The 14,316-nt window shown below is 45.5% G+C and overlaps 1 protein-coding gene across 24 annotated transcripts in view; it reads left to right on the top strand.

Annotated features, from left to right (window-relative positions):
• PLEKHA7 (pleckstrin homology domain containing A7) overlaps nt 1-14,316 on the top strand; it is a 260,456-nt gene that overhangs the window by 92,067 nt on the left and 154,073 nt on the right. For 4 of the 24 annotated variants that reach the window (XM_078340680.1, XM_078340678.1, XM_035264208.3 and 1 more), the window contains exon 1: nt 11,607-11,960. The exons of 19 other annotated variants lie outside the window; for them this stretch is intronic. In XM_078340680.1, the coding sequence (XP_078196806.1) occupies nt 11,878-11,960 (83 nt within the window). In that variant the 5' untranslated portion in view covers nt 11,607-11,877. Of the gene's footprint in view, nt 1-11,606; nt 11,961-12,445; nt 12,651-14,316 lie in introns of those variants that run through there. One more of the 24 variants, XM_078340684.1, reaches the window with a different exon arrangement.

The following is a 14,316-nucleotide window of genomic DNA, read 5'->3' as shown; positions in this document are numbered from 1 at the left end:
CTCAGCACCACATCACACCTACTCTAAAATTGACCACATAATTGGAAGTAAAGCCCTCCTCAGCGAAAGCAAAATAACGGAAATTATAACAAACCGTCTCTCAGACCCCAGTGCAATCAAGTTAGAACTCAGAATTCAGAAACTAACTCAGAACCGCACAGCTTCATGGGAACTGAACAACTGGCTCTTGAATGTTGACTGGATAAACAATGAAATGAAGGCAGAAATAAGTTTTTGAAACCAACGAAAATGAAGACACAACATACCAGAATCTCTGGAACACATTTAAAGCAGTCTCTAGAGGAAAATATATAGCAATAAGTGCCCACATGAGAAGAGTGGAGAGATCCAAAATTGACACCCTATCGTCAAAATGGAAAGAGCTAGAGGAGCAAGATCAAAAAAACTCAAAAGCTAGCAGAAGACAAGAAATAACTAAGATCAGAGCAGAACTGAAGGAGACAGAGACACGAAAAACCCTTCAAAAAATCAATAAATCCAGGAGCTGGTTTTTCGAAAAGATCAACAAAATAGACCACTAGCCACATTAATTTAAAAAAAAAAAAAAGAGAGAATAACCAAATAAATGCAGTAAAAAATGATAAAGGGGAAATCACCACAGATCCCACAGAAATTCACACCATCATCAGAGAATATTAAAAAAACTCTATGCATATAAACTAGTAAACCTGGAAGAAATGGATAAATTCCTGGACACTTAGATACTCCCAAGCCTAAACCAGGAAGAAGTTGAAACCATGAATAGACCAATAACAAGGTCTGAAGTTGAGGCAGCAATTAAGAGCCTACCACACAAAAAAGTCCAGGTCCAGATGGGTTCACAGCTGAATTCTACCAGACACACAAAGAGGAACTGTTACCATACCTCCTGAAACTATTCCAAATAATCCAAAAAGAGGGAACCCTTCCCAAATCATTTTATGAGATGAACATAATTCTGATACCAAAACCCAGCAGAGACTCAGTAAGAAAAGAAAACCTCAGGCCAATATCCATGATGAACATAGACGCAAAAATCTTCAATAAAATACTGGCAAGCCGTTTGCAACAGCACATCAAAAAGCTTATCCACCATGATCAAATAGGATTCATCCCGGGGATGCAAGGCTGGTTCAACATACGCAAGTCTATAAACGTAATTCACCACATAAACAGAACCAAAAGCAAAAACCACATGATTATCTAAATTGATGCAGAGAAGAAGGCCTTTGACAAAATTCAACAGCGCTTTATGCTAAACACCCTCAATAAACTCGGTATTGACGGAACGTGTCTCAAAATAATAAAAGCTGTTTACGACAAACCAACAGCCAATATCATACTGAATGGGCAAAAACTGGAAGCATTCCCTTTGAAATCTGGCACTAGACAAGGATGCCCTCTCTCACCACTCCTATTCAGTATAGTATTGGAAGTTCTAGCCAGAGCAATCAGGCAAGAAAAAGAAATAAAGGGTATTCAAATAGGAAAGGAGGAAGCCAAATTGTCTCTATTTGCAGATGACATGATAGTATATCTAGAAGACCCCATCGTCTCAGCCCAAAATCTCCTGAAACTGATAAGCAACTTCAGCAAAGTCTCAGGATACAAAATCAATGTGCAAAAATCACAAGCATTCCTATACACCAATAACAGACTTAAAGAGAGCCAAATCAAGAATGAATTGCCATTCACAATTGCTACAAAGTGAATAAAATACCTAGGAATACAACTAACAAGGAATGTAAAGGACCTCTTCAAGGAGAACTACAAACCACTGCTCAACGAAATAAGAGGGGATACAAACAGATGGAGAAACATTCCATGTTCATGGTTAGGAAGAATCAATATAGTGAAAATGGCCATATTGCCCAAAGTAATTTACAGATTCAATGCTATCCCCATCAAGCTACCAATGACCTTCTTCACAGAACTAGAAAAAACTACCTTAAACTTCATATGGAACCAACAGAGAGCCCACATAGCCAAGTCAATTCTAAGTATAAAGAACACAGCGGGAGGCATCACACTACTGGACCTCAAACTATACTACAAGGCTACAGTAATCAAAACAGCATGGTACTGGTACCAAAAAAGAGATATTGACCAATGGAACAGAACAGAGGCATCAGAGGCAACACAACATTTCTACAACCATACAATCTTTGATAAACCTGACAAAAACAAGCAATGGGGAAAGGACTCCCTGTTTAACAAATGGTGTTTGGAAAACTGGCTAGCTATGTGCAGAAGGCAGAAACTGGACCCTTTCCTGACACCTTACACTAAAATTAACTCCAGATGGATTAAAGACTTAAACATAACACCTAACACCATAAAAACCCTAGAAGAAAATCTAGGCAAAACTATTCAGGACATAGGAGTAGGCAAGGACTTCATGACCAAAACACCAAAAGCATTGGCAACAAAAGCCAAAATAGACAAATGGGACCTAATCAAACTCCACAGCTTCTGCACAGCAAAAGAAACAGTCATTAGAGTGAATCGGCAACCAACAGAATGGGCAAAAATTTTTGCTATTTACCCATCTGACAAAGGGCTGATATCCAGAATTTACAAAGAACTCAAACAGATTTACAGGAAAAAAACAAACAAGCCCATTCAAAAGTGGGCAAAGGATAGGAACAGACACTTTACGAAAGAAGACATACATGAGGCCAACAAACATATGAAAAAATGCTCATCATCACTGGTCATCAGAGAGATGCAAATCAAAACTACATTGAGATACCATCTCACGCCAATTAGAATGGCGATCATTAAAAAATCTGGAGACAACAGATGCTGGAGAGGATGTGGTGAAATAGGAACACTTTTACACTTCTGGTGGGAGTGTAAATTGGTTCAACCATTGTGGAAGACAGTGTAGCGATTCCTCAAGGACCTAGAAATAGAAATTCCATTTGACCCAGCAATCCCATTAGTGGGTATATATCCGAAGGATTATAAATTGTTCTACTATAAGGACACATGCACACGAATGTTCATTGCAGCACTGTTTACAATAGCAAAGACCTGAAATCAACCCAAATGCCAATCGATGATAGAGTGGACAGGGAAAATGTGGCACATATACACTATGGAATATTATGCAGCAATCAAAAACAATGAATTCGTGTCCTTTGTAGGGACATGGATGAATCTGGAGCACTTCATTCTCAGCAAACTGACATAAGAACAGAAAATGAAATACCGCATGTTCTCAGTCATAGGCGGGTGTTGAACAATGAGAACGCATGGACACAGGGAGGGGAGCATCACACACTGGGGTCTTTTGGGGAAAATAGGGGAGGGACAGTGGGGGTTGGGGAGTTGGGGAGAGAGAGCATTGGGAGAAATGCCAGATATAGGTGAAGGGGAGGAAGGCAGCAAATTACACTGCCACGCGTGTACCTATGCAACTATCTTGCATGTTCTTCACATGTACCCCAAAACCTAAAATGCAATAAAAAAAATTAAAAAAAGAATTTCTGGGAGAACGATCCAAGATGGCCGATCGCTAACATCCTGGGATTGCAGCTCTCAGGGAAGGCGGAGAACTAGAGGACGCCACACTTTCAGACAAATTCTGGTCGCTCACGGAGCAGAAGATCCCCCACTGGCGGAAACACATGGGTGGCCAGCACAGTTCCGCTGGCACCTTGGCGCGGCAGCTCTCGGAGCAAAGTAAACAGGTTCGGAGGACCCGCATGGGCCCACAGCACGACACCAGAGCCAGGTGCAGCGGCTGTGACAGCACCTAGGTGCGGCAGTGCTCGGCGCAGAGTAAACAGGACCAGTTTCCCTTCTGACTGAGGTTTGGAACCCCGGGAAGGCAGAGTCGCCTACTACGGACACAAGAAGGAAGCCCGACAGGAGAATCCTGGGCAGAAAAGCACCATCCGTTTTAACGCCGCTGCTCTGGCCCTGGGAACTAACAACCTGGACGCCCACTCAAGAGACCTAATCTGAAAGTTGGTAAATTCAAAGATGACAGGAGGATAAATTTACAATGACGGGAAGAAACCAGCGTACAAAAGCTGAGAATACTCAAAATCAGAACTCCTCTCCCTCTAAAGATGATCACAGTTCCACATCAACAATGGAACAAGGCTTGATGGAGAACGAGCGCATCCTGATGACAGAATCACTCTTCAAGGAATGGATAATAACAAACTTCGGTGAGTTAAAAGACCATGTTGTAGCCCAAGGTAAAGAAACTAGGAACTTTGAAAAAAGGTTTGATGAAATCCTATTGAGAATAGACAACTTAGAGAGGAGTATGAGTGAATTAATGGAACTGAAGAATACAATACAGGAACTCCGAGAAGTATGCACAGGTTTAAACACTTGAATTGTTCAAGCAGAAGAAAGGATATCAGAGGTCAAAGTCCAACTTAATGAAATAAAACGTGAAGAAAAGATTAGAGAAAAAAGGATAAAAAGGAATGAGCAAAGTCTCCAAGAAATGTGGGACTATGTGAAAAGACCAAATTTACGTTTGATAGGTGTACCTGAATGTGACAGAGGGAGTGAATCCAAGCTGGAAAATACCCTTCAGGATATTATACAGGAAAATTTTCCTGAACTAGCAAAGCAGGTCAATATTCAACCCCAGGTAATACAGAGAACACCACAAAGATATTCCTCAAGAAGAGCAACCCCAAGGCACATAATCGTTAGATTCAGCAGGGTTGAAACAAAGGAGAAAATACTAAGGGCAGCCAGAGAGAAAGGTCAGGTTACCCACAAAGGCAACCTATCAGACTTACAGCAGATCTCTCAGCAGAAACTCTACAAGCCAGAAGAGAGTGGGGGCCAATATTCAACATCTTCAAAGAACAGAACCTTTAGCCCAGAATTTCATATCCAGCCAAACTAAGCTTCACAACTGAAGGAAAAATAAAATCTTTTATGAACAAGCAAGAACTCAGAGATTTTATGACCACCAGGCCTGCTTTACAAGAGCTTCTGAAAGAAGCATTACACACAGAAAGAAACAACCAGTATTAGCCTTTCTAAAAACACACCAAAAAGTAAAGAGCACCAACATAAAGAAGAATTTACACCAACGAATGGATAAAACAGCCTGTCAACATCAAATGGCAGTAACCCTAAATTTAAATTGACTAAATCCCCCAATCAAAAGACACAGCCAAAACCCAATGTCATGTTACATCCAGACCTGTTTCAGTAAACTTAATAAATATTTATAGAGCTCTCCACTTCAAACACACAAAATATACATTCTTGTCAATACCACATCACACCTACCCATAAGTTTAAATGAAACATTGATTGGCCATTATTAATACCCAATTTTTTTCAAAATAAACAATATTTCCATTTACTCTCCCTCTTTCTCTTCCTCTTTCTTCCTCTCCTTTACTTATTTTTTTTTCTTCTCTCAAAAAAAAAGAAATCAACTTGTAAACCTCTAGATCCAGGTCGGCAATGTCTCTCTCATTGCTTGATTTCCTTCCTTCCCTCCCTCCCTCCCTCCCTCCCTCCCTCCCTCCCCGCTTCCTCCCTTCCTTCCTTCCTTCCTTCATCCCTTCCTTCCTCCCTACCGTCCTTCTTCCCTCCCTTCCTGCCTTCCTCCCCCCCCCAAAACAAAACAAAACAAAAAAAAAAGAATTTCTTAGTGTGGGTTCCAGACCACATGCAGCCAGATCACTGAGGTGCTTGCTAAAATGCAGATTCCTGGACTCACTCTAGACGTTTGGCATTAAATTCTCTGGTGGTGGGCCTCTGAAATCTGGTTTAAGCAATTCACTTACTTCAGTCTCCTGAGTAGCTGGAATTACAGGCATGCGCCACCATGCCCTACTAATTTTTTTGTGTTTTTAGTAGAGATGGGGTTTCACCATTTTGGCCAGGCTGGTCTCGAACTCCTGACCTTGTGATCTGCCTGCTTTGGCCTCTCAAAGTGCTGGGATTACAGGCGTGAGCCATCGTGCCCGGCTGAAATCTACATTTCTAATGTGAGGTTGTTCTGGTTAAAATGTAAGTATGAAGATCATTGGTCATAGTTGTTCTAGCTTATTAGGTGTTTGGTGATTTGGTTTTGTTCTTTGATTTTAAAAAATCAATAAAGATATTTATTAATTATTTTATTAAAACTCTTATTTGGATGGCTTTTGGTCTCTGGCCATGGAGCAAGCAGTCTTTTTTCTCACGTTAATGGTCCCTGCGTGCCAGGTGCCAGGCCCAAGTTGTCTTCCTTGGTCATGTGTTCCATGTTTCTAGATTAGGTGAGGCAGGGAGCCTCATTTCTGTCTCTGAGCTGTTTCCTGGTTCTAAGGCACTGGCCAGCTCTCCAGTGGATGGACCTTCTGATGCATTTGGTTCCATTAAAATTGTTTTTAAAATTCAAGTTTGTTTTTGTTACTTCCCTCCCAGAAGCAATTCTGGAATGATCAACATTCCCAGCGCTTAATGTTTGTGCTTTCCTCCCCTCTGTTCACTCTCTAAAGTCCTCATGTTTTAATAGACACAATAACAGTAAAATTAGCTTGATTAGACTCTAGGTGGATTTAAAATGTAACCTAACGGCAGCTCTGTCTGGCTTGGAAATCATGCGTTTTATTTTGAGCAGAGAATGTTGGTATTTGCAATGACTGGTAAGAGAGTAAACGATTATTGAATTAAAGTGGTCAAATTATACAAGCATCCCTTATCTTTAGGTTCTTTCTTGGTGGTTTTGCTTGTTGTGTTTTTATTATTTATTTATTTATTTTTTTGAGACGGAATTTTGCTCTTGTTACCCAGGCTGGGGTGCAATGACGTGATCTCCGCTCACCGCAACCTCTGCTTCCCGGGTTCAGGCAATTCTCCTGCCTCAGCCTCCTGAGTAGCTGGGACTACAGGTGTGCGCCACCATGCCCAGCTAATTTCTTGTATTTTTAGTAGAGACAAGGTTTCACCATGTTGACCAGGATGGTCTCGATCTCTTGACCTCATGATTCACCCACCTCGGCCTCCCAAAGTGCTGGGGTTACAGGCTTGAGCCACCGCGCCCGGCCTATTTATTTGTTTTTGAGGCAAGGTCTTTGTCTGTTGCCCAGGCCAGAATGAAGTGGCACAAACAGCTCATTATAACCTCTAGCTCCTGGGCTCAAGGGATCCTTCTGCCTCAGCCTCCCAAGTAGCTGGGGCGGTAGGCAGGTGCCACCATGCTCATCTACCTATAGTGTTTTAAAAAACTTGGCTCCTTGGCTTGGAGTTTTAATTCTACCTGCTTTCTTTCATTCCTTGGATTAAGAGTTCCTGGGTAATGCCACAAGAGAAAGTCAACACAGTTGTCTTTCTTACCTCTGTTTCTTCCTCTGGCCTGTGAGCCTTCTAGGTTATTGGAAAGCTCAAAATATGAAGCAAATTGTAGTTTAACAGCCTTCCACCAAAGCACCCACAACTGGCCAGCTCCCTTCTCCCCAAAAAAATCCCAGCACATATTTTCATTAAATAATAATCCCCTACACTGAGGTGGTGCAGTTCCCTTTGTTCAAGAGCTTTTACATCCACCCCCTAAAAGGAAAGTAGGGGCTTAATTAGGCTATTTACCAAGGAGAAGTGGAGGCAGAGATCACCCAACCAGTTATCACTGAGCCTAGTCTATGGCTTGCTTTTATTCAGCTGGTTCTCACCTGTGTGCCTGGTGGCACACCAGGTGTGAGAAAAGCAAGGCAAACACTTTTGGGTCCTTAGGACCAAGGGTGTGTGCCTTATATGCTCTCAGCTTATTAAGAACCCAGAATATTTGGTAGAGAGTTTTGGGAGTAAGGGACAGACCCATTAGCTGATGGTCATGGCTGCTTCATTTTGGAACCTTTAGTTTAAGCTTCTGAGCATTGTTGTAAGCACAGCCAAGGAGGTAAATGTAAAAATAGTTTTCTTGCCAGTTTTTCCTGCATGGTATCCTAGCGACAGTGTACTTTCTGTCCTTGGGTGTTGGGGCACCAACTGGGGCCGTATCAAAGCTTGCAAAGGGGAAGAATATGAAGGGCATGGTTAGTCATCCCTTTGAAACTCAAGGCATAGTTTCTTTTTAGTTTACGTTTTGGAGAGTTTTTTGAATGCAGTTATTTTTAAGCAGCATTTTATGTTGTGATTACCAAAGTAATACATGTTATTGTCTGACAACTTCAAAAACACAGAAAATCCCAAGGAAGGAAGTAAAAATCAACTGTAATTCTGACATTGTTAACATTTTGGTAAATATCCCCTCTAGTAGTCAGATATTTATTTACTAAACTTTCATACAATGATTAGTTTCTAAAGTTACAGTGTATAGTTAAAAAAAACCCTCATGTGCCCTAAAAAAGTCAAATGTACCCTAAAATACCATGGACAGTAATTTTTATGCACACTAAAATTAGACTTAAGAGCAACAAAAAGCTACATGAGGGCCAGGTACAGTAGCTCATGCCTGTAATCCCAGCACTTTGGGAGGCCAAGGCAGGAGGATCATTTGAGCCCAGGATGTGAAACCATCCTGGACAACATAGTGACACCCCGTCTCTAAAAAAAAAATTGAAAAAATAAATTTCAGGCATGGTGGCACAAGCCTGTAGTGTCAGCTACTCAGAAGGCTGAGGTGGGAGGACCGCTTGAGCTCTGGAAGATCGAGGCTGCAGTGAGCCATGATTGCACCACTGCACGCTTATGACGGAACAAGACTGCGTCTCAAAATAAAAATACAAAGAAAAAAAAATCTGGGGGCAAAACCAATCTAACCTTTAAGATTACTATCAAATCCCTAATGGTGAGTAGATGGTAGTGGAAAATTGAATTCTGTTCCAGTTTGCCTGTAAGGTTTATTTCATTCTGTTTTTTTGTTTTTTGAGACAAAGTCTCACTCTGTCACCCAGGCTGGAGTGCAGTGGTGCAATCATAGCTCACTGCAACCTCAAGCTCCTGGGCTCAAGAGATCAAGAGATGCTCCCACCTCAGCCTCCCAAAGTGCTAGGATTATAGGCATGAGCCACCATGCCTAGCCCACAATCTGTTTCTTGTTTTTGTTTTTTTTGAGATCGAGTCTCGCTCTGTCACCAGGCTGGAGTGCAGTGGCATAATCTCAGCTTACTGCAACCTCTGCCTCTGGGGTTCAAGAGGTTCTCCTGCCTTAGTCTCACAAGTAGCTGGGATTACAGGTGCTTGTCATCACACCCAGCTAATTTTTGTATTTTTAGTAGAGATGGGGTTTCACCATGTTGATCAGGATGGTCTTGATCTCTTGACTTTGTGATCTGCCCACCTCATCCTCCCAAAGTGCTGGGATTACAGGCGGAAACCACTGTGCCTGGCTGACATTCCGTTTTAATATTAAGGTTCCATAACTTTCATATGGGTTGATAAATTTACTTGTGAGGATGACATGCCATAGTGGCATCACATTTTGCCTCAGATAGTAGGTTCTGAGTCAGCCTGTAAGAAAAAGGAGCACAGATGCTTACCACCTCCCTCCCCTACAGACAACACACTGACACACACATACACACACACACAAAATGGGGATCATTTGTTTTGTAACATTTTGTTTTATTCAACAGTAAGTATTTACTATATTATTTTAAAAGTTGTATGTATTCCACCATAGCATGTACCACAGTTTATTAACCAATTTTCTACTTGTACATTTAGGTCATTTCCAGTTACTTGCTGTTATAAAAATGATGAGATGAACATCCTTGTGGATAAATCTTTGTGCTCCTCCACAATTAAGTATTCTGGATAAATTTTTGGTTGTGGACTTGATGGTTCACAGGATATCAGCATTTGAAAGCCCTTTAATTCATATTGCCAAATTGTCCCCAAGATCATTGCATGCTTCCTTCAAAGTGTCTTCTTGCCAGCATTACTGGAAATTATTATTCAAAGGAGTCTTGCACAGCATTCCTTTTTTGTTTTTTTGGATGACCCAGGTCTTCTGTTCATTGCCTGGCCAATTTATCCTGGAAAGAGTAAACGGAGGGAGGCTAGAGATAAGTGCTGGTGCCTGGGTTGGTTGTGGGAGAGGGTGGGGAAAGATCACAGAAGGGTGAGCTTGCAGGCCACTTCTTTACTCTGGCCTCCAAGCCATCTTCAGCAGACATCTAAAGACAGAATATTGCTTAATACTTAAAGGGCATATATAGTTTTAAAAAGTGTATTCACTGTTATAATTTTTGATTTGGAAAATAACTTGGTGCCTTGCACCATAGAAGAATGGGAATGACATTTGTATATTTACCCAAAAGGAAGTATGGGTTTAAAAATATATATGGAGAAGCAGTGTTCTAATCCAACCTCTCATTTTATTTTTGTTTTGTTTCGAGACAGGATCTCGCTTTGTCACCCAGGATGGTGTGCATCACAGCTCACTGCAGTCTCAAATTCCTGGGCCCAAGCGATTCCCTCCCTGCCCCCCCTCCCACCTCAGCCGCCCCTACGGGTATAGGCTAGCACCACCACTCCTGGCCCAACCTCTCATTTTAGATAGAGACACTGATTCCAGAGAGTGGAAGAGATTTCTGTATGGCCACACAGCAAACTGATAACTGAGTTGGACCTCAAGTGAAGATTCCAGAATTTCTGTACAGTGCTCTTTCATGGAGGTAGGACAGCCATGGGTCAGGGAGAGATGAAAAAAGAGACATAAGGGCGTCTTTGGACAGATAGCCAGACTCTTTTCTAGGGCCTGGGAGCCACCTTAGGCCCCACCTGGATAAAAGCCCAGATGTGCCTAGCATGACATTTCCACTTCTGCCTAATCATCTCCAACTGGGAACAGAAGCAAGCTTACACTTTAATACCCAGTGGTTTTGCCTGAACTTTCCCACCTCCTGGGTCGCCTCTCATCTTTGTCAAGTATCACTTCTTGACTGCCAAGACTTAAGGCTCCCTGGTGCATTCTTATAGCACCTCTGTAATCCCCTTGCAACAATGGTAATTACCTTGTTCTGTGTTTAATTTAGGTCTCCCTGACTAGACTAAAAGCACTATGAGTGTAGGAAGTTTATCTGTTGCTTCTGGCATATACTAACCCTTAAATGTTTGCACGTTTGAATATTTGGATAGGTGCTAATGAACGAATTAGAAGTGTGTGTGGGCTGCTGGGAGGTGCTGTTTCTGATTGCCTGCAGGACCAGGAGAGCGGTCCCTTATTGCCAAGGGCACTGAGAGACAAGAGAAAGAAAAGAGACATATAGTTGAGGTTGCCAGGGCAGAGGCAGACCAAGCCAGAGGGTATGGTCTGCTTCGCTGGGTGCCTTATAGCGGCCTCCTGGGCGATGGGGTCAGCGGTCACCTCCAACCAAACATTCATTCCTGGCTTGTCAGAATCCGTCCCCCTAATTTAGTAGGGGTTATTAGAGAGAAGCCCCCTTGAATCATTCTGGGGAAGAGAATTCAAGGTCAGGACTCTTGGAGGGGAGACGACAGCGACCCAGGTCTCCTGCAGCCTGGTCTTCCCAGCGGATGGGCACTTGCGGCAACGGATGATGGGTCTGCTGGTGTCTGGCTAGACGCCAGAAGAGCGCGGTTCTGAGGCCGCAGGTCCTGCCCCTCTGCCGGTTTCCCTCCCCCTCCTCAGTCTCCCTACCCCTCCCACTTGCAGCATCCTCTGCGAGGAAAGGAATGTGCTGCGTTCTCGGACGCGCAGTCCTGGCCGAGCGGCAGCACCTGGGGCGCGCGCGTTCTGGACCGCCAGGGTCTACCGTCTGGCGCTGCGCCACGTGCTTTGGTCGGTGCTGATGTCAAGTGGGTGTGGGCTCCTCGGAAAGGCCCCGGCGAGGACGAGGAGGGCGCGCGATGCGCAGCGGGCGAGCTGAGGCCCCGGCGCACTCCGTAGCCCAGCGCCGCTGACCGGTGGCCCGCCCGGGCTAGCGGAGCAGTCGCATGGAGCCGCGGCGCTGCCCGCCCTGGGACGCGTGCCCCGCCAAGCTGGGGGTCTGGCAGGGGCCGCCAAGGGGGGCCTGCAGGTGCGTGTGCGCGCTGTAACTTTTGGGGGGGGGTCTGCGGGCTGTGGGGGCGTAGGGTGCACGGGCTCCCTTTGGAGGTGCTTTGTGTTTGGGCGCGGGCGTGACCGCAGCCGGCTAGCCCCCGGCTAGCCACGAGCGAGGGAGCTGTAGCTAGCCGCTGGAGTTTCTGCGAGAGAATTCATTGAGCCGGCGCCTGGCTTTGGGTTACTCCTCTGGAAGGACGCCAAGGGAGCTGCCTTGTTGCTTTTTAAAAATCGGGTCTCCAAGTACAGCCTGCGTTCATGGTAACAGGGTTATCTCAGCAGCAGACAGCTCCGCTTCCCGAAATCGGCTGTGGTTGGGGACCCCACGGCCCTGGAGGCGTGCGCGCTGCGGGGACAGCAACTGGCCAGCAGCGGAGGGGGTGGGGACCGGGAGGTGGGCAAAGGCGACTCCGCCAAGCGTTCCGCCCGGCGTGCCAGGGCGCCTGCCCTTCCTCTCCACCCATACTTGCCTGGAGCCGGCTACAGAGGAGGTAAGGGGTCAGCTTCTCTCCCGTGACAGCTCCGGTTTGAGACACACCTTCCCAGAGGAATGCAGAGGCTTTGTTCCAGGCGCCCATCCCAGCCCCGAGCCCTGAAGCCCGCGGGCATGGGGCTGGGACTCTGGTGCCATTACTCATCTTTTATGGCAACGCCGGCAAGCTCCTAGGTAGGCAAGTTAATTATTAATGTGTCTAGGCTGGAGAGCGGAGATCTGGAAATAAGATTGGTTGGTTGCAGGCCTCCCTCTTTCTTTTTTGGCTTTGGCAAGCAAGGTTTAAGCCCAAGGTATTGCAGTCTATTTCCTGAGAAGTATAAGGGCATTCCCCCAAGGCACCAGCACTGCCTTCGAAGGGTTCCCCTTTCGCTGTTGGTGGGACAGCCCCGCCTCCTCCCGGAGGACAGAAAGGGTGCATCCCTCAGTTTTTAATCTACTTTAGAACCAGCCTGTACCCCTCCTCCTTTGCCTTCCGAAAAGAATCTCACTCCCATCCCCTTCCTCAAGACAGCTTCCTGACGAAGCTTCCAGACCAGGTGTGAGAGACCGGAGTCCTCTCAGCAGGTAGAGTCTGAAACATTCTGAAAAATGGAAAAATGTTGCCCTGTCCCAGCCACAGTGCCTGAAAACCTCCTTCGTGCTCCACCCGTGCTCTCGGGTGTATTTTCAGGCCTAGGGACTTTGGGCAGAGGGAGAGGTTCCTGTCAGGTGTCACTTGACATGTCTCTCCCTGGATCCTCAGCAGGAGGGGAGCAGGGAGGTCCAGGTGGGGAATAGAGAAGGCAGAATGAGGCTCCTCCCTCAGGCAGTTTCAGTTTCCCTCCGGTCCTTGTCAGAGAGAGGGTGGGTCTGAGACTGATAGTTGTACAAGGTGTCCTGTGTGTGTGCTGGGGTATTTCTGGGTGGGGCCCTAATGAATGGGAATGGAAGGGCCCAGCCTTAAATGGAGGGCTGTGGACCAGGCTGGGCCCTGGGGAGGTGGGAGGGACGGGGACTGGTTGGAGGCAGGCCTGAGGAGATTTTCTACCCCAGCTGGGGCCTTAGAAGAGTTGTGAAACTCAGCCTTCCTGGTAGCATTGTGCCTTAGAGATCTGGGAAGCTGTGTGCTGGCTTAGGATGGAGTTTTCAGTCCTGCTAATGGAAGGGTCAAAGGACCGTAGAGTAAGTGTGATGAAGAAGATGAGCGTGTCTTGGAAGTTGACATTCTGGGGAGTATAAGAGGGGGCTGGGCTTATGTAAAGGGGGGGCAAAGACAAGAAGTGTCGGGAGTGGGGTGGGTTTATGGGAGGCAAGGAGTGCAGGGAGGCAGATTTTAGCTCTGGGTGTGGGCTGTGTATCAGAGAGGTGCTCTGAGACAAACTGCTGTGCTCTCTCCCCCTCCTCCCAATTTTCTTTGCCCTTCCTCAGTAACTTGACTTCCTGTGCCTCCCTGCTCTGGTCTCCATGGGCTGGGCTGCTCCAGTCCCCACCTCACTCCAGCCTTCCAGGGTGGAAATGATGAAGGAAGGCTTGGCTTTAAAGGGGCTGTTGACTCTGATACCCTGGGTTATTGGGGAATCAGTACCACCTGCCCTGCCACCTGGGATTGTGGTGCATACACTCCATGGCAGCCCTCCCCTAACACACAGGGCTCTTGCTTGTAGAGTGCCACCTCCAATTCTTCCCTGAGCTGTTAGTACTCTGTGAGTTGAGGATTTGAAGATGGCCTTAATTAGGAACAAGATTTTTCTATTATGGAAAGTCTGTTCAAGCCCACCATCTAATATCTTACCTTTTGGCCTGCTGGTCATGGCTGCATATTTGTGGATAATGGCCCAGCCATGGTCTGGAGCAGCTA

The sequence above is a fragment of the Callithrix jacchus genome, chromosome 10, assembly GCF_049354715.1.
Source record: "Callithrix jacchus isolate 240 chromosome 10, calJac240_pri, whole genome shotgun sequence".
NCBI classification, from domain to species: Eukaryota; Metazoa; Chordata; class Mammalia; order Primates; family Cebidae; genus Callithrix; species Callithrix jacchus.
Note: the sequence above shows the minus strand (reverse complement) of the source record. Positions and strands in the feature narration are given on the sequence as shown.